Genomic DNA, 26,744 nt, shown 5'->3' on the forward strand with positions numbered 1-26,744 from the left:
TCTTGTTCCATCCCTTGCCATGGCAGAGACACCTTCCACTATCCCAGGCTGCTCCAAGCCCTGTCCAGCCTGGCCTGGGACACTTCCAGGGATCCTGGGCACCCTGTGCCAGGGCCTCACAGTTGGGAGCTGAGATCTTCCAACCCCACAGACTCCCCAGTTGCCAGCTTCCCCTAAGATTTGCTGCCTTAAAAATAGGAGAACTTCTGATCTTGCTTAAGATCAAACTTCCAAATTATTTTGATTTTAAAGCTCCCTGGTGCCTCTAAGCTTTGGTTTAGTGCAAACCAAGCTACTTTCTCACGTGAGAGGGTCCAGAGGGAAGAGGTAAGGACAGGACAGGATGCCTGGAACCAACTAGAAAACACTTGGGTTGTGTTCCCTGAGCCAGGTGACAGCCAAGTCTCTGCCTTCCTCTGGAGATCTAATCTGGTAAATACAGCAGGAAATCCTACTGATCCCAAAAAAATATTTAATCCAGCCCAGAGCAGCTGTGGCTGCCCCTGAATCCCTGGAAGTGTCCCAAGGCCAGGTTGGACAGGGCTTGGAGCAGCCTGGGACAGTGGGAGGTGTCCCTGCCCATGGATGGGCTTTGGGGTCCCTTCCAACCCAAACCATTCCATGATTCTACAGAGAAGTTGTTCATTTCCTTCCATGCAAACAGGAGCCTTGGAGGCTTCCAGACAGCTCTGTGTGAATCCTGTAGGATTGCCTCTTCCCTCAGGACACATTCCATCTGCAATCCAGAATGGCATCCTCAGGCTGGGCTAACTCAGCCACAGGGAGATGAAATCTGGGATGTCTTCTCCACCCCTTTCCTGGGGGTGCTGAAGCTGTGATGCAGAACAGCCTGAGGGAGCAGGAACCTGGAGCCAGCTGTTCTGGCATCAAACCAGGCTGGAGTCAGGAGAACCACATTGCTCCTCTTACCAACCTGCAAGTTTATCTGGAATTCCCAATCGTTTTCTCGTGGCAGAATTGCTGCTCTAACCCCGAGCAGCAGCGAGCTGTGTCATTGCCATTTCTAGTGAACTGAAACGGGGCAATGAAATGTCCTGCTAAAAAAAATCCTGGATTTTTCCAACCCTTAGCATCAGGACTATGTTAAGAAGCCCTTTGGGGGGTCTGAGCTAAAAGAGGCTTGGTGGAAAAATCCTAAATAAAATTTACTAGGAGGAGGTGAATGTATCTTGAGGGCAATGAACGAGTGTTTTCCTGGAAACTCAGAGAACTTTTAGGACAGAAATTTGGTTTGATGCAGAAACTGGGAGCATCCTGGGAAGTAAAACTGTCCTAAACCCTCAGGGATAAATATCCCTGAGCTCTGGTGCCTCACAGGGCTTGGCAGCATCAGTGGAAGCCAAGTGAGGAAGGCACAAGAGATGCTACTGAGAGCTGCTGTGCTGGAGAGCATGGTCAGAAAATGCCTCCTTCCAGAGGGATAAAAGGGTGGGGCTCAGATCCTGCTTCCCAAAACTCTGCAGGGATTTTGGACCCTTCTTCATGTGGCAGCTCAATTCCTTCTTGTTCCCAAGTCAGTGAAGTTGTGCTTGTGCAATTCAGGGCAGCTGGGATCCCAGCTCAAGGAATGTGCTGCAGAGCATGAGCAGGACCCTCAGGGAATTAAAATCATGCTTTCAGGAGGGGACCAATTTCCTAGGAAATATTTAAATAGATTTTTTTCAAGTGCTTCCTGTCTGCAGTGGAGCTGTGTGAACTTGGGGGAGGGTTTGGGTACAAAGCAAAGAACCTGTCACTGGAGAAATATGGGCTGGTGTGTGGCTCTGGATCTAGTACAGACAGAAATAGGGAAAAATTTGGAAGTGTGATAGGCAGGGAGGACCTCATCAAGTCAAGGAATAAGCCTGGTATTGCTGGAGGTTGTCCTGACTTAGGAGGGAATTCCTGCAGCCAGGGCAGTGCTTCAAGACAAGCTCCTATCTCAAGTGAGGATTTAAAGCTTGGTGGAGGAATTTGGGATGGGAACTTTTCTTTCAGCACTGATAAAATCAAGTAACCAAAGACCAGAAGAGCAACAGGAAAAGCAACAGGAAAGCAACATCCAAGAATGGTTTCTGTGTAGCAGCTGGAGAGGGGCTTTGGATGATGGCCTGGAGTGACAGGACACAGGGAATGGCTTCCCACTGCCAGAGGGCAGGGATGGATGGAATATTGGGAAAATATTGTTCCCTGGGAGGGTGGTGAAGCCCTGGTATAGGGTTCCCAGAGCAGCTGTGGCTGCCCCTGGATCCCTGGAAGTGTCCAAGGCCAGGTTGGACAAGGCTTGGAACAATCTGGGATAGTGGAAGGTGTCCCTGCCATGGCAGGGGTGGAACTGGCTGAGCTTTAATGTCATTTCCAACCCAAACCATTCAGAGATTCTATGATAATGACTGAGCCACTCCTTAAGGAACTCCTTCCATTTAGAAAGGAAAACAGTTTAAATGAAATCTTATGGGCCACATGGGAAAGAGTGGAAAATCCAGCTTTGAGTGTAGCTGCAAAACAGGAATCAAAGAACCAAAAAGTGACCGGTTGTGAGGCAGCTCCATCTACTGAGCTCTGAGTCACTGGTCCCAGGAGCTTGGGCTGTGCTGTGACAGTGAACATTCTGAGGAGCAGTCACTGGTGTGTGACAGCAATTTATATCATGGCTGCATCTGAGATACCCCCTTAAATCTCAGGAAGAAGATTTTTTCTGGCTTCTCCAAAGAGGGAGATTTCTCCCTCTCCTTGGGTCGGAAGAGCCGATTTTGTTGCTTTCAGTTGCTCAATTCAAAGGAGGAGGGGGGTGGTGGTTTTGAAATCCTCCCTGTTCTCACCCCACCTTTGGCAGCAGCTGTTTGGAGCTCTGATCTCTGCATTTCACAAGCTCCCCACCATGTCTTGCATGTTCCCACAAAACTTGGTTTTCCCATGGATGCCCTGCCTGAAACCACAGCCAGGCTGGACAAGGCTTGGAGCAACCTGGTCTGATGGGAGGTGTCCCCACCCATGGCAGGGTGTGGAACAAGATGAGCTTAAGGTCCTTTCCAACCTAAATCATTCTGGAATTCTGTGAAATTGGAGGCTTTTTATAAGGGAATAAAGCAGCTCTGCAGTCAGCTTTGTTTTGGAGCTGTGCTCCCAGTCTCAGCTGTGATCAAGAGAGCCCAGCCTGGTTTTTCCTTACCCTGCAACAGCCCCAGTGTGCTGGAAGGAGCTGGATAAACCAAGAGACACTTGAGGGAAAGGTTGGTTTATCTCCAGGCTCTTAGCCCTACTCCAGTAAAGCCATCATCCATCATTTCTCAAAGGTCACTGGGATTTATAAGATTTCTGTTTAGACTTATAATTGGTCTCCTGTTCCCAAGAACTCTTACAGACTGTAAGAACTTAAAGACATTTCATTTTCCAGCAGTGCCTGTGTCCTGCAGATCCTGGAGGCTCAGTGCTGATGGCTGAAGAGCAAACACTGTTCTCATAATGGGAATTTTCCCCTGATCCTTGCTCTCTGCCTGCTCCTCCTCCCATGGCCTGCAGCCCCGAGCTGCAGTAATTTCTTGTGAGCCTCTAATCCTGCTTTAGTTCCTGAAAGTCTGCTCTGGCAGGATGTTATGTGTGCAAGCATCAATCAAGTTTCCAGGAAAAAAACCTCAGCACTTCTCTTTCTGTTGTTTATTCTTGTATCTTTGTCTTTTTCCAGCCAGGGAAGCTTTTGAAGAGGCAGGAAACATCCTAAGTGGCCACGTAAGGATGGGGATGTATTTTGAAGATGATGCCTTGGCTTTGTAAGTGGTTTCTCTTTTCCTTTGGGAAGAATTCAAGCTGATCTGCACTTAGTGAAAGTGTCACTGTGCTGAGTGACAGCTACAAGTGACTTTTTCCTGCAGGGAGGTGGGATCAGGACTCATCCAAAGGGAATTGTCACCTTGGCTCTGCCACTGATTCTCATGGTCACCTTCCTGCTGTTCATATTTTCAGTCCTTCAGCCCTCATGGATGTGACTGTGTTCCTCCCACAAACAGGAACAAACCTTTCTGAAAATCAAAAACAGGCTGGAAAAACTATACCATCAGTGTGTGAGGGGGGAAAAAGTCCTGCCTTTCCCTTTCCATGAGGAAAAAATGACGGATAGTCACTGCAGTGCCTTCCCTTGCTCTGCTGGTTGCACCCAGTTGCCAAGAACAGCCAGAAAAGAAGCTTGGGCTGGGAGTGGAGTGGACATTGAGTCTGGGTGCTGGAAAAGGCTTTGGAGGCTGGGAAATAAATGCTGTCTTGCCATGGAGCTGCATTCCTGGTGGAATTGCATCCCTGACTTCAAGTCAAATGGGAGTTAATGAGATCTTCCAAGCCTCCTGCAAGGGGCAAAGTCCTTTGGGTTGGAGTGTGAGAGGTGCTTCAGTGCTTAGAAATGCAGCTGGGTCCAGGGGGAATCTCCAGCTTGCCCTGGCATCTCATTTCCATCAGGAATGAGTTATCAAGGCAGAGTTAAAAATCCCAGGAGGTCCTTGGCCTGTTTTCCAGGTGTGGGTTTAACAGCCTGCAGTGCAGCAGGGAATTATTTTCATTAGTTCCTCAGAGGTGTGATGCATTCCTGATGAGATACGGGCATTTTTGTGGTGAGCACGGAGAATAGAAATGCAAACACCTTGGGAATACATCTCTATTAACCAAACTGCTCCAGGCATCAGTCAAGACTTCTCTTCCCTGAGGATTTCAGCCCAGCTGATGGAAGGAAAATAAGGCAGAGGATGGGGTGATCTCTCAAGGTACCAGTAGAAGAAGCCTGTGCTCTCTCTCAGAGCTGACACATGCACGAATTCACCTCCCTGCTCTTGCTCCAGGAGTCTGCAGCCTGCTCCTGTTTAGCAGGAATATTTAGTGCAGTTTATATTGATAGTCCTTCTGCCCAGTTTGGATTTTGGCTGTGATTTGTGGATGAAGCTACTGTAGCTGATGGGCTTCTCAACTGTAAGCAGAAAGTAAACACTTACAGGAATTCCTGATGCAAGAGCCAGGCTCACTTCCCTTCTTCAGAAAATGAAAAACCATTCTTCAGCTCAGTGCTCAAGGAGAAAATATTTGTGGCTCCTTGGTCACGGAAAGCTGATTCCCCTTTTGTGCATCCTGTGGACCTTTTCCAGGGAAAAAGGGCTGCAGGATACACAAAGGGTGTTGTCAGCAAAGCTGTTTGCTCAGCAGGCACCTGCTGGGCTGGTCCCTAATGAAGGGGAAAAAGGCATTGAGGGAGAAATGCTTTGCATGAGGTCCTTACTTATTTCCACGTGGATGTCAGAGATTCCTGCCAAGTATTCGTTTGCAGATGGTTTTGATTGAAATGCAAGACTCGTGTTACCCACTGAATGGTCCTGCTGTATAAATAGAAATTGTGGTGAGCACAACACAGTACCAGGAAGAGGAGAAGGGATTTCAGGATAAAGTGCAGCTGGGGAATTTGGTGATTTTTCTGGCAGTATATAAGATATTTCCTTATAGAATCACAGAATAGAACCCCAGAATCGTTTAGATTGGAAGAAATCTTAAATCCCATCCAGTTCCACCCTCTGCCATGGGCAGGGACAACTTCCACTATCCCAGGCTGCTCCAGGGATGGAACAGCTTCTCTGGAATCCTCTTCCAGCACCTCACCACCCTCACAGATGCTTTTCAAAGGCTGCTGAACAAGGTGATGTAATTTAGATACAGGGAACAAGAGTCCTCATTCCTCTGAGCCATGACCAAGGCAAAGAATCTCTTTAAAACTCACAGAAGTTTATTAAGTTCAAAATCCCTGAATTAAATACTTTTTGGGGTCTTGGCAGACTTAATCAACTGTAAATACATCAGCTCACAGTGAAGTTTGCAGTGGATTAGTCCCAGAGAGATAAATGATGTGATAGAAGATGGGAGAGGCCTCCAGAAGAGTTGGACACCATGGAAATTAATTATCTGTAGTTCCCTCCATTTTCTGTGTCACTGATGACCTAAAGAAGCTCTTCCCTGTGAGGGTGGAGAGGCCCTGGCACAAGTGTCCAGAGAATCTGTGGCTGCCCCTGGATCCCTGGAAGTGTCCAAGGCCAGGCTGGATGAGCTTTAAGGTCCCTTCCAACCCAAACCTGGGAATTCTCGGATTTTTTGGTGTCACAGCCTTTGAAAAATTGCCAGGAGCCTTTGAAAAACAAACCAGACATGCCCTCAAAACCTGCAGAGACAGCTGATTTCCCCTGTCACACCCTTCCTCTGGGCAGTGCCATCTGGAGCCTCGGGGCTGAAGTTCCTCAAACTTCCAGAAAATTGGTGTCCCCCCTGCCCTTTCATTGCTCAGACTTCTCCTATTTTTGCTTTTCCCACTTTCTCAGCTTTTTCTTTGAATCCCTTGAACCCTCTCACCAGAAGGGCGTTGTGGAACCAGAGATAATCTGGCTGCTCCGCCAGGAAGGGGTGGGTGCAGCCTGTGTGTGTTGCTCCAATGTGGGGCTTGGACTTCACCAACATTTCTGGGCTTGTTCACTGAGACAAAGATTGGATCTGCTGGAGGTTGTTTTGTTGTGGGTTGTGTCCCTTGGATGGAATGTGAGCCCTCTGTTTGCCTTGGCTGGGGAGGCAGAGTGAAGCCCTGGGTGGGTGTTTGCATCACCCAACCATAAGTGTAAACATGAAAGAGAAGCAGGAATAAAATCCCAGAATCCCAGAATGGTTTGGGTTGGAAGGGACCTCAAAATTCATCCCATTCCACCCCCTGCCACAAACAGGGACAACTTCCACTACCCCAGGTTGCTCCAAGCCCATCCAACCTGGCCTTGAACATTTCCAAGGATGGGACAGATTTCCAGGAGGATGCCAGCTCTGTGTGCAGCACATTTGGGGTGTGTCCAACCCCTCTGTGCCCATCCCTCTTTTTCAGATCCCGAAAATACTCCGTGTCCCCCCCTGCCCTGCTCCTCGCCCGCAGCGGAGGCCGGAGCGTGGAAGGCATCGCTCTTTCCAAACACAGCGTGCAGGACATGGTGCAGATGATCAGATATGAACTGCTGGACATTTTTGTGAGTAAAAATAAAACCAAAATGTCCTTTTTTTCCACTGCAGTCATTTGCAGAGCCCTGACTGTAGCGTGGAGTTCTGCAGAACGGCCGTGTCCGCTCGTTATTTTTATCGTGCCGAGTCAGTTTTTAAATTTTATGACTTGGAGCAGGGAGTCTGGACAGAAATCTGCTGTTTGCTGGGTGGTCTTGGAGCAGGAGACCCTGGAGTTGAGAGATTGGTCTCAGGGTCACTCACCTGCTGCAGCAGTGGTTTGGCCTCCCACAGGGTTTGTTCCCTATTCCCAGGGCTTTTTCCATGTGCCTTTTGGAGCCTTGCTCTGCTCACATCCCCATCTCCAAGCTCACAGCTGCTCCCACAGACTTGGTGCACTTGGGTTGGGCAAAAACATCTCCAAGTGCACCAAAATCCCAGCCCTCTTCCAGCTCCCCACATTCCACACAGACACTGCAGCCTTGCTTAACCCCTGCACCCTCATGTAAGAGCAGAAAGTGGAATTCTCTCCTGTTTTCTCCTCCCCATAACCCCCAGTTTCTTTTTTGGGATGTCCTGCAGCCAGAAATCACCGTGTCAAATCTGCCCCAGTACTTGCAGCTCGGAAAGCCCTTCCTCATCCTGTTCAGTGCTGGTAACATCAGTCAGATGGAAAGAAAAGAAATGCTGAAGCTGGCAAAAGGAAGACCCCAGCAGGCGTTTGTGGCTTGCTGGTTGAACCTGTGAGTGTTTGAAAATCTCTCCATTAACTCGCCCTGAGCCTTGCAGGGGGAAAAAAACAAAACCCTGAGGCTGCAATTACTGAGAACACGAGCTGGTAATGTGATTATTGGGTCTGAAATCATCAGGAGTTGGTGGGGGGGGCAAAGCATTGAGCAATGGTTCACTCAGTGTTCTGGGCAGCTGCAAGAATTGCCTGACAAAGTAAAATTAGTAAATATTTAATTGATTGCAGAAATGGTTTTCAATAGAGGAAAATGTTCTCTAGTGCTTGTCGTAGCTTGACCCTGGGTCTGGTGTTACTTGTATTTATGTTGCATGTGGGAAGAAAAAAAAAAAATGGAAATTTGCCCTCCTGGAATGTCTTATGGTGATTTTCCATCAGCAATTAGAGGGAATGACTGGTCATTGACTGCTGAAAGAAAGTTTTCACAACCAGAAGCCCTATAAATGAAACTTAAAAAAATATTCAAGCAACAAAATTAATTCAAGACCTAAGAAATAGAAGATTGTAGGAAAGGGGATTTTTTTTTTTTAATCCTCCTCTTCTTAGTTACATTTTGAATTTTTATCCTCTGTTTGTTTTGCCCAAGCCTCAGTGGCTTAATCATAACGTGCTTTGAAGTCTGGGAAGCACCGTCCAGCGTGGGCTGGAGTTTAGCTGAGGGGGGAAATGCACATGTGCTCAGAGAGAAGGGGATTGGGCTGCCAGTAATGCAGCAGAAACAAGAGCCCTGGAACTTCCCCACCTACACATCTGCCTTTGCTCTGAGACACAAAAAACCTTCCTGTGCCAGAGCAAAATGGCACTGCCACAAAACACACCAGGATGCCAGAGTGGTTTGGGGTGGAAGGGATCTCATCTCACCTTCCACTGTCCAAGATATCCCATCTAACCTGGCCTTGGGCATTTCCAGGGATCCAGGGGCAGCCACAGCTGCTCTGGGCACCCTGTGCCAGGGCATCCCCACTCTCCCAGCCAAGAATTCCCAGTTCCCAATATCCCATCCATCCCTACCCTCTGCCACTCCCTGTGTCCTGTCACTTCATGTCCTTGTCAAAAGTCCCTCATCCTAGAGAGAGGCCCTCACTCCCAGGGCAAGAGCCAGCTCAGACCTGAAGCCTTAAAATAGTGCTGGAATGTCCCAGCACCTTTTTGGGTTTGCTGTCCCTCTGTCTCAATGTCCTGTTTTCACTCTCTCCATGTCACTTGAGGAATTTGCCTTTCCATCCCTGTGGAATTGCTGTTGCTGTGGGGCAGTGGCAGCAGCTGGGCTGGAAGGAGCTGGCAGCTGTCCCTGCAGGCAGGGCTGGACCCTGGGGGGCTGCAGGACCTGTCCCACTCTTGTCCCACCAGTTCTTAAAAGCTTAAGGTGGAGAACATTCCCACCTTCCTACAGAGTTTGTCCTGCTCAAGGATTCCTTCACACATCCAGGCTGTTGTCTGCTCTCTCTCCATTGGATCCTAACAGGTTCCTTAAGCATCAAGCTCATTTACAGTGCTTAGAAATTCTGGAATGGCTTGGGTTGGAAGGGACCTCAAAGCCCATCCTGTTTTTCCATGGGCAGAGACACCTTCCACAATTCCAGCTTGCTCCAAGCTCCATCCAGCCTGGCTTTGAACACTTCCAGGGATGATGCTTCTGCAGTCCCACCAAACTGTGCTTTGCTGCATGTGACCCAAGGACTTTGGTGGGTTTTTTGGCTCTCAGTCCTGTTGTGCTGCCAATCCTAAATCTCCTCTTCCCAACAGGAAGAAGACTCCAGTGGGACACGGGATCCTCAGGACGTACTTTTCCACCACACCTCCCTTGCCTGTTCTCCTCTGGGTCAACCTCCATGCTGGTGGCCAGGTATTCAAGTTCCCATCAGAGCAGTCCATCACTGAGATGAACATCTTGTCGTGGCTGGAGAAGCTCCAAGCAGGACTGGAGATTCCCAGCAGTAAGTGGACACAGGTTTACAGCGTTCCCGAGCACACACTGTGAGCTCCGGTCTGTTTATGAGAAGATACTACATGCAATAAATTGTCTGCCCTGGAATTTAATGATGGAAAAACCAGCTCTGCTTGTTAGAGCTGGAGAAGTACAAAGAGTCCAGCCAGGAGAGAATGCCCACACTCCCAAGCTTGCTTTGGGACTGTTTAATGCTCAGAGCCAAACGTGGATAGTTTGGAATTGTCATCTTTTCCCTGTGATAATCCCCAAATCTGGCTGTGTTTTCCCATTCCCAACCACAGCTTGCTAATAAAAAACCTCCCAGCTCCCAGCTGTCAGTGTAAGAAGTAGCTGCTCTTTGGGCACCTTCCTGCATTTCTTTTTGGATGGGAAAGGATGAGGAAGCTGGTGTTTTACTGGGGGCTTTAGGGCATAAAGACTTGGCTTGTGCTGTGAAGCTTTTCACTGCATCTCTCCTGTCTTGATCAGCCTGATGAGGCTTTGGAAGGAGCCAGAATGGATCTGCCTTCCTCCAGGGGGACAAGGGATGGAGGGACAGGACACTGGGAATGGCTCCCACTGCCAGAGGGCAGGGATGGATGGGATACTGGGAAGGAATTCCTGGCTGGAAGAATGGGGAGACCATGGAATAGAATTCCCAGAGAAGCTGTGGCTGCCCCTGGACCCCTGGGAGTGCCCAAGGGCTTGGATCTTTAAGGTCCCTTCCAACCCAAATTGTTCTGTGGTTCTATGATCTTTCAGAAAAGATTTTTAATTTTGTATTCCTTAGAATGGGGTGGGGGGGAAGCTGTAAATCCTCAGAGAGGGAAATATCCATGGAGGTGGGGCAGAACTCTTTCCCTACTAACTGGGGCTGTGTTTGCTGCTCAGGTACCTTGTCTGAGGAGGACTGGAAGCCACCACTCCCTGCTTACGACTTCCTGCAGATGATGGAGCCATCCGTGCCTGAGCTGTCCCCCCAGCCCGGGAAAACCCCGGACCCGCCCAAAATTCCCGGAGGGGACACTGCCAGAGGGGGAGGGGACACTGCCAGCCGGGAAGAGCCATCTCAGGAGAGCACAGCAGAGGAGTTTGGTTCCCCTGGGAGGGACCTGCGGGGCACAGCCCCGAGGCTGGCAGCGAGGGACAAGCAGGGCAAGAGGCACAGCGAGCTCTGAGAGGTGTGGGACTGCCCTGGGAAACCTCACACCTTCCCAGCCTTTTCTCCAAGGAGAGGAGTGGTTTCAGCTGTCAAGGACTGCTGAAGGGAAGGGCCACTCCCTGCTGCAGAGTGCTGGGGGCTTCTGATGCCAGGGACGTGTCTGTGCATCCCACACGTTGTTCCCTGGCTGCTGTTGGGAGCTCACTGAGCAAAAAGCTACACTGGAAAACACAGATCAGCCCTGCTCTGTAGATTCCCCAAATCTCAGAGTTACTTCAGTTGCCCCTGAGCAGAAAGGGGTGAGTGGTTCCAAGATAAAAAGCCCATTTTTCTCTTCCCTGCTTGCAGGAGAAGCTCTACTGATGTGTGACAGAAAATCCTGCGCTGGAAGCGTGTGGAGCCAGCATTCCACCACTCCAGGGCTGCTCCAACCAGCCCCCAGTTGTGTTTACACCTGACCCAAATTCCATGAGCATGTTCATCCTCAGGGGGAAGAGGGGGATCTGGTCAAAGCAGATTTATTCCAGAGGCCAGAGCTCAGGTCACACAACAGTCCTGAATAGCTGGGACAAAACTCTGCCAGCAAATCCCGAGGGTGGGCAGGTTGGGAGATGGCTTTCCTCACTGCTGGCATTTTCTTGGTCACAAGCCCAGGGGGTTATTTGCAGCCTCGATTTGTCTTTGCTCTCGGTGACAGCGGCGAGGTTGGTGCCTCCTGAGCCAGGAATGGTGCAGGGAGCAAGGTCTGTGGAAGAGGGGAGGGAGATGAGGGTCAAAGCTGGACCTTTCCAAGGTGGAATGGAGCTGCTTCCCATCCAGAACTTAAGTGGGGAGATTGAAAACCTGGGGAAGTGGATTTCCAGCCTCTGCACATCTCCTGGGGACAAGAGATGGCAGGGGGTTGAAAGCAGATGGGTCTTTAAGGTCCCTTCCAACCCAAACCAGTCTAGGATTCCATGATCATCCCACTCCTGTCAGTGAATATCTCCCTTCCACAGCACTGCTGGGATGTGCTGGGAGGGTCAGATCCTCCTCCTACTCCTTGGGGCTCTGGGAAGAGGGAAGAATGCTGGTAAGGGACTGCTGAGAGCATTGCAAACTCTATTTCTTGTTCTGCAAGCAGCACACATGGCTGTGAGTCTTCTGAACTACCCAGAAATAGATCATTAGTCCTGGGATCTCCTGGAAGCCCTTAATTGAGAGAGACAATTTTTGGACTGAGTGACAGGCTTTGAGCCAAAATGTATGTATTTAAAGGAATGAAGTGCAGCCTGCTGATCAAAGGCATTATTCCCAAGGGAAGGGTGTGCACAGATCCTTTGTGTGTTCCCGTCATTCCTGTGCTCCATGAGGTCCTTACGCTGCTGAATTCCACAAACTCTACATTGGTCATTTCCCATCCTGTCCCTGATCAGCAGCGTGGAATCCCAGAATGGGTTGGGTTGGAAAGGACCTCCAAGCTCATTCCATCTCATCCCACCCCTGCCATGGGCAGGGACACCTCCCACTATCCCAGACTGCTCCAAGCCCTGTCCAGCCTGGCCTGGAACACTTCCAGGGATCCAGGGGCAGCTTCTATGGGTACCCTGTGCCAGGGCCTCACCTCCCTCACAGCCAAGAATTTCTCCCAATTATCCCATCTGTCCCTGCCCACTGGCAGTTTGAAGTGCAATAATTGGGTTTTTCATTGCATCTTGAATAAACCCCATCTCCAGAAGGCTCACCTGCATCTCCTTTGGGTGGTGGGAGCAGGATGATGGGGTGGGTACCCCTCATCAGCAGGATCCTTGTGGAGAGGAGCATTCCCATGTCCCTGCTCTTTATCCACGTGTCCTTTTCCCTGCACAGCCCTTCTCCCGCGCGGGACTGGGGCAGGAGTTTGTCACTAGGGGTCAGTGCCACATCTCCATTGTGGCTTCCCAAATCCCTGCCTCTCCCAGTGCTGCTGGATCGAGGCTGGAGGTCGGGAACAGCTTCCCGGTGGGATCCTGTGGGGATGCTGCTGCACGAGGGGCCGTGCCTGGCTTTGCTGGCACCATCCCCAACATCACCATCAGCTCCCAGGCTGGGTTGGGATGCCCAGAGCCCTGATGCTTGCAGGTGCCAGCACAGACTTGGGAAGGGATGGAGTTCTCCATGTCCCATCACTTCCAGAATCCAGCTGGATTGGCAGCTGTGGGTTTGCAGCTCATGGTCCTGGAGCACATCAGGTGGCTTTGAGTTTATTGGGGTTTTATTTTTCAATACAAAATATCTTTTCCATTGTGTAGCCCAAACAGGTGCTTGGGGAAATCCATGGAGGCAGAAATGTGCCAGGTTAGGTATGGACAGGGGGGAAATGTTTGGGATACTGAGGGCAATTTGATGGGGGTCTGCATCCCAGAGTTTCCTCATCCACTGGAGGAAATGCTCCAGCATTTGGGTGTTTCCAACAACAACAGCTCTGGGGGCAGAGTGGGGTGGACAGAAACACTCTGAGGGTGTTTATGGAATCAGCCATGGAGTGGTTTGGGTTGAAAGGGACCTTTCAAAGGACATCCAACCCTGCCAGGGGCAGGGACACTGGACAAGGCTGCTGCAATTCCCATCCAGCATGGCCTGGAATTACAGCCTAGGGTGAGAAGTGAGGCAGAGGAGGCAGAGCTCATGTTCTGGGGGGCAGCTGTGAGGGACAGAGTGATTCCCAGGAACCTGGAGGAGCAGGATCTGAACTGTCCCAAGAGCGTGGAGGAGCAGGATCTGAACTGTCCCAGGAGCCTGGAGGAGCAGGATCTGAACTATCCCAAGAGCCTGGAGGAGCAGGATCTGTCCCAAGAGCCTGGAGGAGCAGGATCTGAACTGTCCCAAGAGCCTGGAGGAACCTGCAGGAGCAGCATCTGAACTGTCCCAGGAGCCTGGAGGAGCAGGATCTGAACTGTCCCAGGAAGCTGCAGGAGCAGGATCTGAACTGTCCCACGAGCGTGGAGGAGCAGGATCTGAACTGTCCCAGGAAGCTGCAGGAGCAGGATCTGAACTGTCCCAGGAGCCTGCAGGAGCAGGATCTGAACTGTCCCAGGAACCTGCAGGAGCAGGATCTGAACTGTCCCAGGAAGCTGCAGGAGCAGGATCTGAACTGTCCCAGGAACCTGCAGGAGCAGGACCTGTCAGGCACACGGAAGGCAGCAGGGTCTGCGTGCTCATCAGCCTCCCTGTGTGATGCTGCTGCTCAAGTGAGGTGAGATCACCAGAGACACTGATGTTATCAGCTCCCTCTTCAACCATTTAACAATAAAAGCTGTGTTTGTCTGGATAAACCACAGCTCTGCCTCCCTCGGGGGTGCAGGCTCAGCTGAAGATTTCCTGGCTGATATGGGTCAACAGCAGCTTCAGACCAAACTCTTCTTCTGGTAGGACTTCATCTCAGTGGACATTTGGATGTGCTTCAGGAGCCTTTCAGGGGGTGTTTAAATTATCAGAAGTTAAAACAAAGATACACACGCACGCCCAAAAAAGGGTTATGTGCTTGTCCTGAAAGCAAAACAATTTATTGTCCAAAACAACAGGAAATTCTCTGTGCACTCCTCGTTGGCCCTTTCCAGCTCAGGACATTTTGTGATTCTCTGCTCTGTCCCCATCCTTAAGAAATCCCACAAATCCAGGCTGGCAGCAGTGCTCATTACAGGGTAGAGGGAATATTGAAAGTGTCTGTTGTGTTTTCCGTGTTTAAAAGCTTTTAGGGGGAGTGGTCTCGGAACTGTGGCACATTGGAAGCAGTCATGGCATTTCTTCCAAGTTTTTCACCCTTTGAGCAGAACCAGGGTGGTGACAGACAAACCCTTGTCTCAAGGAATGTGGATTTTCCAAATTGGCTGCGAATTTCCAAATTCCCAGCCCGTCCTGGACCACTGATGGGTGGCCACAGGCCCTCCTGGCCAGCCTCATGCCATGGCCAGGCTCTGCTCTGGGATACAGCTGCAGCAGGGAGGAAGAGGAGGCTGCAGCAGGGAGGAGGCAGGACAGGACATGATCCCCAGGAAGGAGATGCTGCCAGGCAGGAGCAGGGCCACGGGAAGGACAGATCTGCCTGGACAGATTCCAGCAGCACTGCCAGGATGTGGAGCAGGACAAGACCTGGTGAGCTGGCTCATGTCCCCAGGGCTCATCAGTGCTGGGGACAGGCTGGTAGGGCTGGGGGACACTGAGAACCAGTCCCTCCATCCCAGCTGGTGGCTCAGCCTGGCAGAGATGCTTCCTCTGCACAGCAGCTTCCTCTCCAGCTTGGCTGTGATCCCTGCCCTGAGCACCTGCCCCTGTCCCAGGGCGCTGTGCAGAGGAGCCGTGTCCAGGAATGTTTGTCCATGGTGAGGCTGGGCTGCTGCTGAGGGTGTCTGGAATGGCCTCCTCCAGACCTCAGCCCGCCCCTGGGGACATCCAGGGTGATGCAATCCATCCTGGTGCCCTGGGTGTGTTCCCTGTGCCCTTGGCATCGCCTGAGGAGATGGAGAAGCGTCCCAGAGCTGCCATCATTGTCCCCACAGTAGTGTGTCCCCTCCCAAAGCAGCTCCCGAGCCCACACAATGCCCCTGCTGCCTGTCAGTGTGGGGCAGGTGCTGGGGACCAAACGGGGACAGTCTGGGGACAGACAGACAGATGTTGGTCCAGGGGTGGGATGGGAAGCGATCGATGCCGTAACAGCAGAGCTGGAGCTCCCTGAGGGTGCAGGAGGAGCTGGGGTGTGAGATAAGGGGTGCTGGCTGAGCAGGATGGGGCTCCTCTCCACACAGGGTGGCTCTTCCACATGGCACTTCCAGTGCTAAAAATACAAATGGCCCAGGAGAGTACCCCCAGGAGAGTATCCCCAGGAGAGTATCCCCAGGAGAGCACCCCAGGAGAGCACCCCCAGGAGAGCACCCCTAGGAGAGTATCCCCAGGAGAGCACCCCCAGGAGAGTATCCCCAGGAGAGCACCCCAGGAGAGCACCCCCAGGAGAGTATCCCCAGGAGAGTATCCCCAGGAGAGTATCCCCAGGACAGCACCCCAGGAGATCACCCCCAGGAGAGTATCCCCAGGAGAGTATCCCCAGGAGAGTATCCCCAGGAGAGTATCCCCAGGAGAGCACCCCAGGAGAGCACCCCCAGGAGAGCACCCCTAGGAGAGTACCCCCAGGAGAGTATCCCCAGGAGAGCACCCCAGGAGAGTATCCCCAGGAGAGCACCCCCAGCCCCCAACCTGTTGCTTGCAGGGTGGCCAGGATGGGGTCTCCATCCTCCTGGATGAGGATTGGGATGGAGCTGGGAAGGTCAATCCAAACCAGCTCCTCATAGAACACCTTCTGCTCCATCTCCAGCCCATCCTGGCACCGCATCCATGGTTCTGCTCTCCTGCCCCATTCCCAAACCAGGTCCATGCAGGGTCCTCGTGACTCACACTCAAAGTCCAGGCTGGAAGAGCAGCAACCACCATGGACCATCCCACTGTAACTTCTTCCTGCTGCTCCCCAAAAGCAGGAGCCCCCAGGGTTCCATGGAGGGAGCAGAAGTGGCACTTTGGGACATTGCTGTTCATTGTCCATTGTTCCCTCTTGGCTCGGCGCTGCCCACGTGGAGACGGGGAGCGATAAGTGGGGAGAGGGCAGCGCTGGGTTCCTGCTCCCTGACAGGTTATTTCCCGACCTCTCCTTAGGTAAACTCAGCCCTTCACCTCCCTGAGAGTTTGCTTTGCTCTCCCTCACCCCTCCAGCGCGGCGTGGGGCCCAGGAGAGCAGCCTGGCTCTATTAATAGCCCACGGAATTGCCAAATCCCTCCCGTGTGTTGAAAGAGCGGCTGCAAGCCCGTGATTCAGCTCAGGATGGTTCCCCAGCTCTGCTCCAGCCCTGCAGGGCAAGCTGGGCTCCCCAGTGGGGAGGAGAGATGGGGAAGAACCCATCAGCTGGGATTTCTTGGCTTGCTGGAAACACAAAAGGTCCTACAGCTAAACTTGGTGGTGTTCTCTGCACTGGCCACTGCCCGAGCTCGCTCTGCACATGGATCCACAAAGAGTAAAATCCAGCAGTCTCAGAGAGGGCAAAGCCATGGAATCATGGAATCCTGGAAGCATTTAAGTTGGAAAAGACCTCTAAGATCATTGAATACAACCATTCCCCCGGCACAGCAAAGCCAAATCACATCCCCAAGTGCATCCACACAGCTTCTAAATCCCTCCAGGGATGGAGAACCCACCACTGCCAGTGCTTGGAAACCCTTTCCATGAAGGAATTTTCCCTAATATCCCATCTAAACCTCTTCTGGAGCAACTTGAGGCCATTTTTTCTTGTCCCCAGAGCTGAAGCAGGCTCTTGCAGTTGAAATCCATGGTGTCCTTATCCCATTTCTCCATGAGCAGTCCTGCCTGGAGGAGAGGGGAGAGCAGAACCTCGGTGCAGTGCATGGAGCATCTCCTCAGGCTCCTGCTGAGTCTGAAGCCTTGGAGCCTCCTGCAGTTGGGCTTGTGGGAGCTTTGCAGGGCTGCAGTGACTCCCTGTGGATCCTGGAGCTGCTGTGGGGACATGGGTGGGAGAAGTGACCCGTGGGGAGCGGTGGGATCCTGGGTATGGAAGCAGAAGGGATGCTGCAGCTGGGAGAGCTCAGCTTAGCAGGGAGCCCCAGCTGAGAGCGGGGCCAGGCACCAACACCAAGGCAAATATTTGGAAAGGCAGCCCAAAAATAGCTGGAAAAGCTTTCAGGAGCAAAGCTGGAACAGTTCCTGTGGTCAGCAGCCAGAGTCCCCCAGGCCAGGGCAGCTCCCAGACACAGGGGACAGAGATGGGAAAGGGGAATCACCAACATCTGTCCATGAATTACCTCTCCCATGGCACTGGGGGGATCTGTGGGGCTTCTTTAGAGACATCCCATCCCACAGGCCTGGAAGCTGAAGAGGGGAGAAGTATCATCATCCTCCTTGTCACTATAGAGATGCTGAAATGTGGGTCCCAGCATCCAGAACATCTGATTTGATCCCAGGAATCAGCACCTGTGGATTCGAAGGGGTTGTGTGCTTTTGGAGGGCACCAGGTGACAGAGGGATGGAGCAGATTCCCCACTGCAGGCACCCAGCTTGGAGCTCAGGATCCTCAGCCCACTCCCTCTGAGCCAGAGCTGGCTGTAAATCCAAGCAGGCAGCAGGGACAGGCACCAGGAACATCTGGGTGGGATTCCTTGCTGGGTGAATGTGTCCAGAGCCAAATCCTGCCTCTTCCTGAGCCATGCCTGGGCTCCTGCATTTCCCTCCTGCTGAATCTCCAAATCCCTGCACACTCCCCAGGAAGGGCACAGCCCCCAAAAGGACACGTGGTGGCTGCCAAAACCCATCTCCAGGTGCTGGGAATGAGCTGAGGGGACAACCAGGAATGGGCATGACCGGTTTGAGTCACTCAGCCACTGTCCCCTCCTGGGTCCCCACCCTGGTGACACTCATTCCTTCCTCCTCCTCTCAAGAAGAGCATGAAAAGATGAGCTGGCAACTCTGCCACACCATCCTCAGGGGCTCTGGCTCCCCAGGGACACCAGCTGAGGACCCCAGAGGGACAATCCCAAGAGCTCCAGGTCTCTCTCCTCTCCTGCAGCCCCTTGTTCTTCTCTTTGGGCTGGGGAGGAGGCAGCAGTGAGGCTCCACAGGCTCCAGCTGCAGGATCCTCTTTCATTCCTCCCCCTTCTCTGAGCTCCTCACTGGAGTCTTCCCTACCAGGGATGCACTCAAAGTGCTTTTGGAGCTTAATTAAGTGCTTAATTATAGGGCTGGCTGTGACATTCCTGTGTCCCTGCATCCCACCTGGCAGTGCTCCATGCTCCCACTCATCCCCGTCCCTGGGGCATCAGCAAAACCCAAAATCCATAAATAAAAAGCCACCAAACCCCAACCTGTCTGTTTATCCTCAGTCCACGACTTCCAGTGGCACTGGAGACAGGAGTTGGGAATGTCTGTGGCTTCCAGCTCGGACATGATGCCACAAACTTGGGTTGTTGGATGCTGGAGCAGGGTGGGAGATGGGGAGATTGGTCCCAAAAGGTTTGGAGATCCCAGCACCGATGCTGGGAATGGGTCACCTCCTGTGTGGCACCTGCAGCACAGACCCCCATGGTGAGGGTGGCATCCAGCCTTCCCTCTCCCTGTCCTTCCAGAGGTTTTTATCCCAGTTTGCAGCTGGTGTGTGCAGCTTGCTGGGCCCCTCACTCCACCAGGACTGGGATGCCCAGCAGGGACTGTCCCCACTGCTGGGAGTGGGAAAACAGGGATCTCTCTGCCTGGGTGCACAGCAGCTCAGGAGAAACCCATGGAGAGTGAAATGGGAGGGTGGGAACGTGATTCAGGCTGTGTCAAGCCGGGGCAGCGCTGCCCTGGCCGGAGGAAATCCCTCTTGATTCATGGCCTGGGAAATTCTGTGGCTATTTGGGACCGCGGTGACCCAGTGGTGCCACCCCAGAGCACAGAGGGCTGGGGGTGATGGGACACTGCCAGGTGCCAGCGCCGCTGCCCCTTTGGGTGGGAGGAGGAAGGAAAGCAGTGAGATTCCAGGGATGACACACAGGTCACCAAAATGCTGCCTGGGCTGAGTAAGAGGGAAAGCTGGAATTTTTTCCCCAGCAGGGATTTCTCTTTTCCTTTCTCGCAGCCAGCAGTGTTTTAAGGACTCTGCTCCAGCTGGGACAGGTCTCACATGGTTCAGTTTATCTGACTTGACTTTGCAGTCTGGTTCCCAGGGAATGGGAAAGGCTTCCCAACACAGCAGAGCTCCAGCTATTCCCCCTGTCCTGCTGTGCCAGAGGGGCTGCAATTCCCAGCTTTCCTCCCTGGTCCCCACAAGGTGTGTTCCCCACCCATGGATAAATCCCTGGATACCCCTCAAGTACCTTGGGGTGGGATCCCTTCAGAAAGGGGCTGGGTTGGCTTTTGGGAACCACCATCCATCACCAGCTGAGATTGTTCAGGCTTCCCTTGTCCTTGGACCCGTTCCCTGAATCCCAGCTCATGTCTGCTGGTGGAGACAAGCTACAAAGAGACCTTCAACATGAGCCAGCAGGGCCAGCCCTGCACATTCCTGTCCCCAAACAGCTGCCCAAGGAGATCTATGTCTTTAGGATATGAGTTAAAGCCATTTAATCACAGGCCTCCTGTTGTCCATTTCCTTTGGACCTCCTCAGCTTTCCATGATTTTTTTTTTTTTTCTTGAGCAACATCCCTGTGAGATCCTGGGGATGGTTGGGAATTGAGTCATCGGATACCAGGACTGTGTAACCCTGCTCTGCTCTCTCCCACTCCGTGCATCTTCCCTGATCCACCATAGTTCAAACTCCTCTGTGCTCCCACCCTCCTGTGTAGGGAAATCGAGTGCTCCAGTGGGGCTGGGAACATCCTGCAGCTTGAAATCTGGGATATGGATCAGGCTGGGAGAGCTGGGGGTGCTCACCTGGAGAGGAGAAGGATCCAGGGAGAGCTCAGAGCCCCTTGCAGGGCCTGAAGGGGCTCCAGGAGAGCTGGAGAGGGACTGGGGACAAGGGATGGAGGGACAGGACACAGGGAATGGCTCCCAGTGCCAGAGGGCAGGGATGGATGGGAGATTGGGAAGGAATTCCTGGCTCTGAGAGTGGTCAGGCCCTGGCACAGGGTGCCCAGAGCAGCTGTGGCTGCCCCTGGATCCCTGGAAGTGTCCAAGGCCAGGCTGGACAGGGCTTGGAGCATCCTGGGACAGTGGGAGGTGTCCCTGCCATGGCAGGGGTGGAATGGGATGAATTTTAAGATCCTTCCAACCCAAACCATTCCAGGATTTGGATTCCACAATTCTGAGATAGCTTTTCTTGGACTTACAGCCAGGTCCATTTTCTAATGGAGAGAGGTGACTTTTTGTCCCTCCCAGCCCTCATTCCCAGCCGGCAGAGCTGACATTTGTCACTTTATTCCCTGCAGAGCTCAGCTCTTGCTCATCCCTCCTCGCTCTCCTGGCCATTGCCCTCTCACAGTGACCTCTGCCTGCCCTGTCCTGCTCCAACACCCCCAGCATGAGGCTCTGTGGGATTTTCCAGACCACAGCAGCTGTTGGTTTGTGTTGGGAATATCCCACTAACTGGATTTTCAGCCTGTCCCCTTCCATCCTGGCTGTCCCCCCTGGGATGTGGCTCCCTGTGGGACACACCCAGCTCCCCTTGGCTGCTGCCATCCCCTCCAGATCCCCTGGGAGAGCAAGGACAGCGACCTCACAGCAGGACAAGGACACTCTTAAAAAGGATTTAGACCCTCTGTGAGGATGAGAATCCCACAGTGACTCCCAACAACTGGGGATCACCCAGAGGAGAGCAGGGACCCTGATGCCAGGACAAGGATTTCACAGTGACTCCCTAAGACAGGATCTTCCCTGCAAGGATGGGGACTCCAAAAATGTCCTCTGTTCCATGTGGACTGCCAGCAGCCCTCCAGGAAGGACCCAGCAAATCCAAGCAGGGGTGAAAGGGCAATTAAATAGGATTTTAAAAATGTGCTGGGCACTGCTGTGTGAAGGAAAATCTGAGAGAAAACACACCCTGCAAGAAGAAATCCTCCCTGGCTTAGCACGTCCTTCTAAAAACACACAATGACTTCAGAAAAATGTGAGAAAACACATTCTCTATCCCCAGAGGGACAAAAAAACAGAGAAAAGCAGCAGTGTGATGGTGTTTGATGTCTGGCCCTCAATCCTTGTCCTGGCAGGGGGTGGGGAATGTGCTTCAGGGGCTTTGGGTGGGCAGGAAGGGCTGTGGGGGCACTGGCAGCAGATATCCCTGAGAGCATCTCTGCAGTGCCCAAAAGAGTTGTCAGGTGCTCAATATTTGCTCCAGTGCTCCCAAACAGAAGGGATGTGCCACCCCTGGTCCCTCCAGCCCCCTCTCAAAGGGAGATTATTGATTATAAACCTTGTAAATCCTGATTGATTCCAACAGCTGCCGCACATTAATCCCAGTCATGAAGAATTAGGGGAATTCTAATTCCTAATTCCTAATTCCTAATTCCTAATTCCTCTAATTAAAGGAGCTCTTGTGAAGCTCTGGGGAAGTGTTTGGCTCTGTGGGAGCACTGGCTCCTTGAAGCTGAGCCCAGTTTCTCCGTGCTGCAGTTGGAAGTGGCAGCAGTGGGATGCACTGGCAGGAAAATGCCGTGCCCAGGGAGGCAGAACTGGCCTGGTTTGAGCAGAAACTCCAACAAGGAGGAAAGTTCTGAGCAAACCACTTGGGGAAGGACCTCTCTGAGGGGGAAAGAGCTGCTTGAAGCTGCCCTGGATGTCCTGGTGGTTGGTTTTGATCCCTGAACCCTCTCAGGCACGACAGGGGTTCTGTGTTTTGCTGTCCCAGGATGCTCCCAAACCCCTCGGCAGCACCAAGCCTCCCGTTCTCAGAGCATCCTGCAGGGAATGCTGAGGTTTCTAGGGCTGACCTGGCTGCCAAAACTGGGGAATGCGAAAGGTGATGAATGGAGGGATGATGGCAAAATGCCACACACTGAGAAACCAGCCAGGCACAGCCATTCCAGTGGTCAGACACACCAGGACAGAGCCTGGAAGCTTTTTCCTTGTCCTCTTTCCCCTTTTCCCTTTGTCCTTTCCCCTTTTCTCTTCGTCTCTCCCATTCCCTTCCCCTTTTCCTTGTCCCCTGTCCCCTGTGCCCTCTTTCTATTTCCTCTTTCCCCCTTTCCCTTTTCTCTTCCTTTCCCCTGACCTACTTCCCCTTTCTTTTGTTCCCTGTCCTTTGTCCCCTTTCCATCTTCTCTTGCCCCATTTCCCCTTCCCCATTTCTCTTCCCTTCCCCCATCCCCTTCCCCTTTCCCTTGTCCCCTGCCTTCTCTTCCTTTCTCTTTTCTCTTGCCCTCTTTTCTCATCCATTCCTGACTCCCTTCCTCTTTCCTTTGCTCCCTGTCCCTCATTCTCTTGCTCCATTTCTCCTTCCCCATTTCTCTTCATCTTTCCCTTGTCCCTTCCCCCTTTTCCTTTCCCTTTTCTCTTCCCATTTCTCTTCATCTTTCCCTTGTCCCTGCCCCCTTTTCCTTTCCCTTTTCTCTTCCCATTTCTCTTAATCTTTCCCTTGTCCCTGCCCCCTTTTCCTTTCCCTTTTCTCTTCCCATTTCTCTTCACCTTTCCCTTGTCCCTGCCCCCTTTTCCTTTCCCTTTTCTCTTCCCATTTCTCTTCATCTTTTCCTTGTCCCTTCCCCCTTTTCCTTTCCCTTTTCTCTTCCCATTTCTCTTAATCTTTCCCTTGTCCCTGCCCCCTTTTCCTTTCCCTTTTCTCTTCCCATTTCTCTTCACCTTTCCCTTGTCCCTGCCCCCTTTTCCTTTCCCTTTTCTCTTCCCATTTCTCTTCATCTTTTCCTTGTCCCTTCCCCCTTTTCCTTTCCCTTTTCTCTTCCCATTTCTCTTCACCTTTCCCTTGTCCCTGCCCCCTTTTCCTTTCCCTTTTCTCTTCCCATTTCTCTTCACCTTTCCCTTGTCCCTTCCCCCTTTTCCTTTCCCTTTTCCCATTTCTCTTCATCTTTCCCTTGTCCCTGTTCCCTTTTCCTTTCCCTTTTCTCTTCCCATTTCCCCATCCTCCTTCCCTATCCTTTGTCCCTGCCCTGTTTTCCTTTCCCTTTTCTCTTCCTTTTCCCCCATCCCTTATCCCCCTTCCCTATCCTTTGTCCCTGCCCTGTTTTCCTTTCCCTTTTCTCTTCCTTTTCCCCCATCCCTTATCCCCCTTCCCTTCTCTCTGCCCCCGTTTCCCCCATCCCCATCCCCATTTGCAGAGCCCCTGTGCTCCCCCTTCTCCCCATTCCCATCCTCAGCAGACAGGAGGGATTCCAGGAGCAGCCCCAGGGGAGCCCCTCATGCTGGGGCTGCCGATGGATGCCCCGGGGTGCAGGAGGAAGCAGGAGCACTCCACAGCTTTCCAAAACTGCTGCCTGACGTGATCATTCCAAGATGATGAGCAGCTTCCTCCAGCAGATCCCCTCAGCAGGGCACGGGCTGCTCCTGCCTTCCCCAGGCATTGATTTGCTGGGAGCAAATCCCGAGGACTCATCCTCGCGGATCTGCAGCTCAATCCAGGGCCCTTGGAGAGACCTCCCAGCTCAATTCCCAGCTCCAGTCGCATGGAAAAGCTCTGGAGCAGAGGAAACAGCAGCTGCTCATGACAAATAAATGTTGTCTCGTGTACACATCCACTCCCCGTGACAAACCCCATTGCTCTGGTAGCACGAATGTCCAGGGATAAACAGGCTCCAAACCTCCCTGGAACAGCTTCTTGTAAACACAGACTTTTCTTTTTAACTCTGTTCAAAACTCTGTCTGCTTTGATGTTTCGCATCTGTGCTGGCCCTCAGTGTTTCCTCCAGCCCCCACATGAGCAGATTGATAAAACCTTGTCCTTGCTGCTGTGTTTGGGGTAGGGGGGTCCCAATAAACGGGATCCAGAGTGGATTTATCCATCCTTCCCAGTTCTGCTGTGCTGCTTATCCAGCCCCTTCCAGCTGCAGAGTGGGTTTGGGAAGAGTGATGTGCTCAAGGAGTTCTGGAGAGTTCTCCCAACACCATTTCCAGCACCATGGAGGGGAAACTGAGGCAGAGGAACCATAGATTCCCAGAATGATTTGGGTTGGAAGGAATTTTAAAGCTCATCCCATTCTATCCCTTGCCATGGCAGGGACACCTTCCCCTTTCCCAGCTTGCTCCAAGTCCAACCTGGCCTCCAACACTTCCAGGGATCCAGGGACGTGCCAGACCTGAGGGCTGGAATTTTGCCTATGGCAGGAGCTCACTCCCAACCCATCTGCTCAGAAAAACAAGATTTCCAGGTGGTTTTTTCAGAGAGTTTTTAATTCAGCCACAAAATGGCACCTTCTGCATCTGGGGCAGGGCAGCAGGAGCCACAACAGAACCACAGCCACAGCTCTGACACATGAAACCCTACAAAGATTCATGGCCTGACTTGCTTGGAAACCCCAGGACCTTTTACTCTCCTCCTCACATGAGCTCAGCTCACAAGGCTGCTGATGGGATCCTGATTTTTTCCTAATAAATGTGAAGTGTTTTTTTGGGGGGAGAGGTCACAGGTTCATCACACAGGGCAGGATGATGAGAGATCCAGCCCTCTCCACGATGCCTCGAAGCTTTTACAGCCCCTATAAAATCCAGATGCTCCATGGGAGTTTGACACTGTTTAGTCTCCTGGTTTGGAAGATTTAGGTCACTTTGTGAACAGCACTGGCAGCTGGGCAGCATTTCCCTGTGGATTTGATGGATATTTACACATTTTAGGGAAAGCCATAAAAAAGCAGCCGGGCATGGAAAACCACCCTGACAATTTCCAGGAGCGTCCCCAACACATCCCTGTTAAATAAGGACACCAAGTGCCCCTTCCAAACCTCTGGAAAAGCCCCTGGGCACCGAGGAAAAGCGATCCCATCCTCCACCAGCCACGTGGAGAGCAGGGAGCGAGGATATAAATTCCCTCACACCTCATCTGGATGCTCTTAAGGGACAGGGCTTGCTCTTGTGAGCACAAACAAGCGGTGCCCTTGGACACCCGCTCCCTCCCCGAGTCACTGCCGCCGTATTTTTAGCTCCACGTCCCAGTCAGGCTCGTAAAACTTTCCCTTCTTTCTGTTTCCAGTCACTTGTGGATCGTCTCAGAGCTCTGGATGGGTTTTTCATGGTTTTTCTGGTTGGTTTTCTGGTTGGAGCTGGAGGGGGGCTCCTTTGGCTGTGTGTGTGTGTTTTGGATAAAGGATGGATCAGGGAAGAGCAGGGATTCAGGAATTCAGGGATACAGAGATTCAGTCTGCAAGGAAAAATGAGCAGCAGGAAGGCTGCAGCTCCATGGAATCATGGAATATTTAGGTTGGAAGAGACCTTAAAGCCCATCCTATTCCAACCTCTGCCAGGGGCAGGGACACTTTGCACTAAACCAGGATGTTCACGTTGGTTTTCTTGTGTCAGAATAAGAGAAAAAAACCAGAGTTACACCAGAAAATGTAACTCTAACTCTGTCAGAGTTACACCAGAAAATGTCACAGTGAGGAGGTCACACCCACAGCTAAAAACAATTTGTTAGGCTTGAGAAATGGACAGTTTATGGTAATCTGGGGAAAAGTCATATGAGACCTTCACTCCCTTGCAATGCTGAACCCAAAAGCCAGGGTGAAAATTGTTGTTATTATTCATTTATTATAAAAAAGCTGGAATATTCAAGGCTCTGCTGGGAGAGCTGGGAGTGTTCACATGGAGAAGATTCCAGGGACTCTTTAACTCTTTTAGAGCTGTTCTCTTTGGACTCTTCAGGGTCTGAAGGGGCTCCAGGAGAGCTGGAGAGGGACTGGGGACAAGGGATGGAGGGGCAGGACACAGGGAATGGCTCCCAGTGCCGGAGGGCAGGGATGGATGGGATACTGGGAATTGGGAATTCCTGATTGTGAGGGTGGTGAGGATGATGCAGGGATCCCAGCCCCTGGATCCCACTGCAGGATTCCCGAGTAAAACTTGGAATTTATGCTCTGACAAAAGTTTGTTCTGGGTCTCTTGGGTGTATTTGGTTTCACTTTGGGTATTTCTGCCCACCTGCTGCTTCCAGTGTCTCGTAACCCCTCACAATGACAGGGGACAGGCCAGAAATTACTCATTTTGGGTCTCAGGGTTGGGTACTAGGCTCTGATTTTCAGCCTGTGAAGTTTGGGATACCCCAAAAAACCCTTGGAAAAGGCTGATCCCTCTTTTAGAACGGGATCATTCTGATGTGGGGTGACCTGAAGGCCTCAGAGGAAAGGTTTCACATGAATATGTGGGGATGCAGAGGTGCAGAACCAGCTGCAGAAGCAGAAGGCAGCTGTGGTAAAGCCAAATGTAACTTTTTCCCGTGTCATGGGAAGCCCTGGAACCACGGCAGAGCCAGATGGGAAGCCCAGC

At 52.0% G+C, this 26,744-nt stretch overlaps 1 protein-coding gene across 3 annotated transcripts in view; it reads left to right on the forward strand.

Moving 5' to 3' along the window:
* Nucleotides 1–13,669, forward strand: part of TXNDC16 (thioredoxin domain containing 16) — a 38,058-nt gene extending 24,389 nt beyond the window's left edge. For 2 of the 3 annotated variants that reach the window (XM_058829232.1, XM_058829233.1), the window contains exons 16-20: nt 3,686–3,770; nt 6,887–7,025; nt 7,579–7,739; nt 9,491–9,681; nt 10,566–13,669. In XM_058829232.1, the coding sequence (XP_058685215.1) occupies nt 3,686–3,770; nt 6,887–7,025; nt 7,579–7,739; nt 9,491–9,681; nt 10,566–10,852 (863 nt within the window). In that variant the 3' untranslated portion in view covers nt 10,853–13,669. The remainder of the gene's footprint in view (nt 1–3,685; nt 3,771–6,886; nt 7,026–7,578; nt 7,740–9,490; nt 9,682–10,565) is intronic. The other variant, XM_058829231.1, reaches the window with a different exon arrangement.
* The last annotated feature ends 13,075 nt before the right edge of the window (nt 13,670–26,744 follow it).

The sequence above is a fragment of the Poecile atricapillus genome, chromosome 1, assembly GCF_030490865.1.
Source record: "Poecile atricapillus isolate bPoeAtr1 chromosome 1, bPoeAtr1.hap1, whole genome shotgun sequence".
In the NCBI taxonomy this organism is placed as follows: domain Eukaryota; kingdom Metazoa; phylum Chordata; class Aves; order Passeriformes; family Paridae; genus Poecile; species Poecile atricapillus.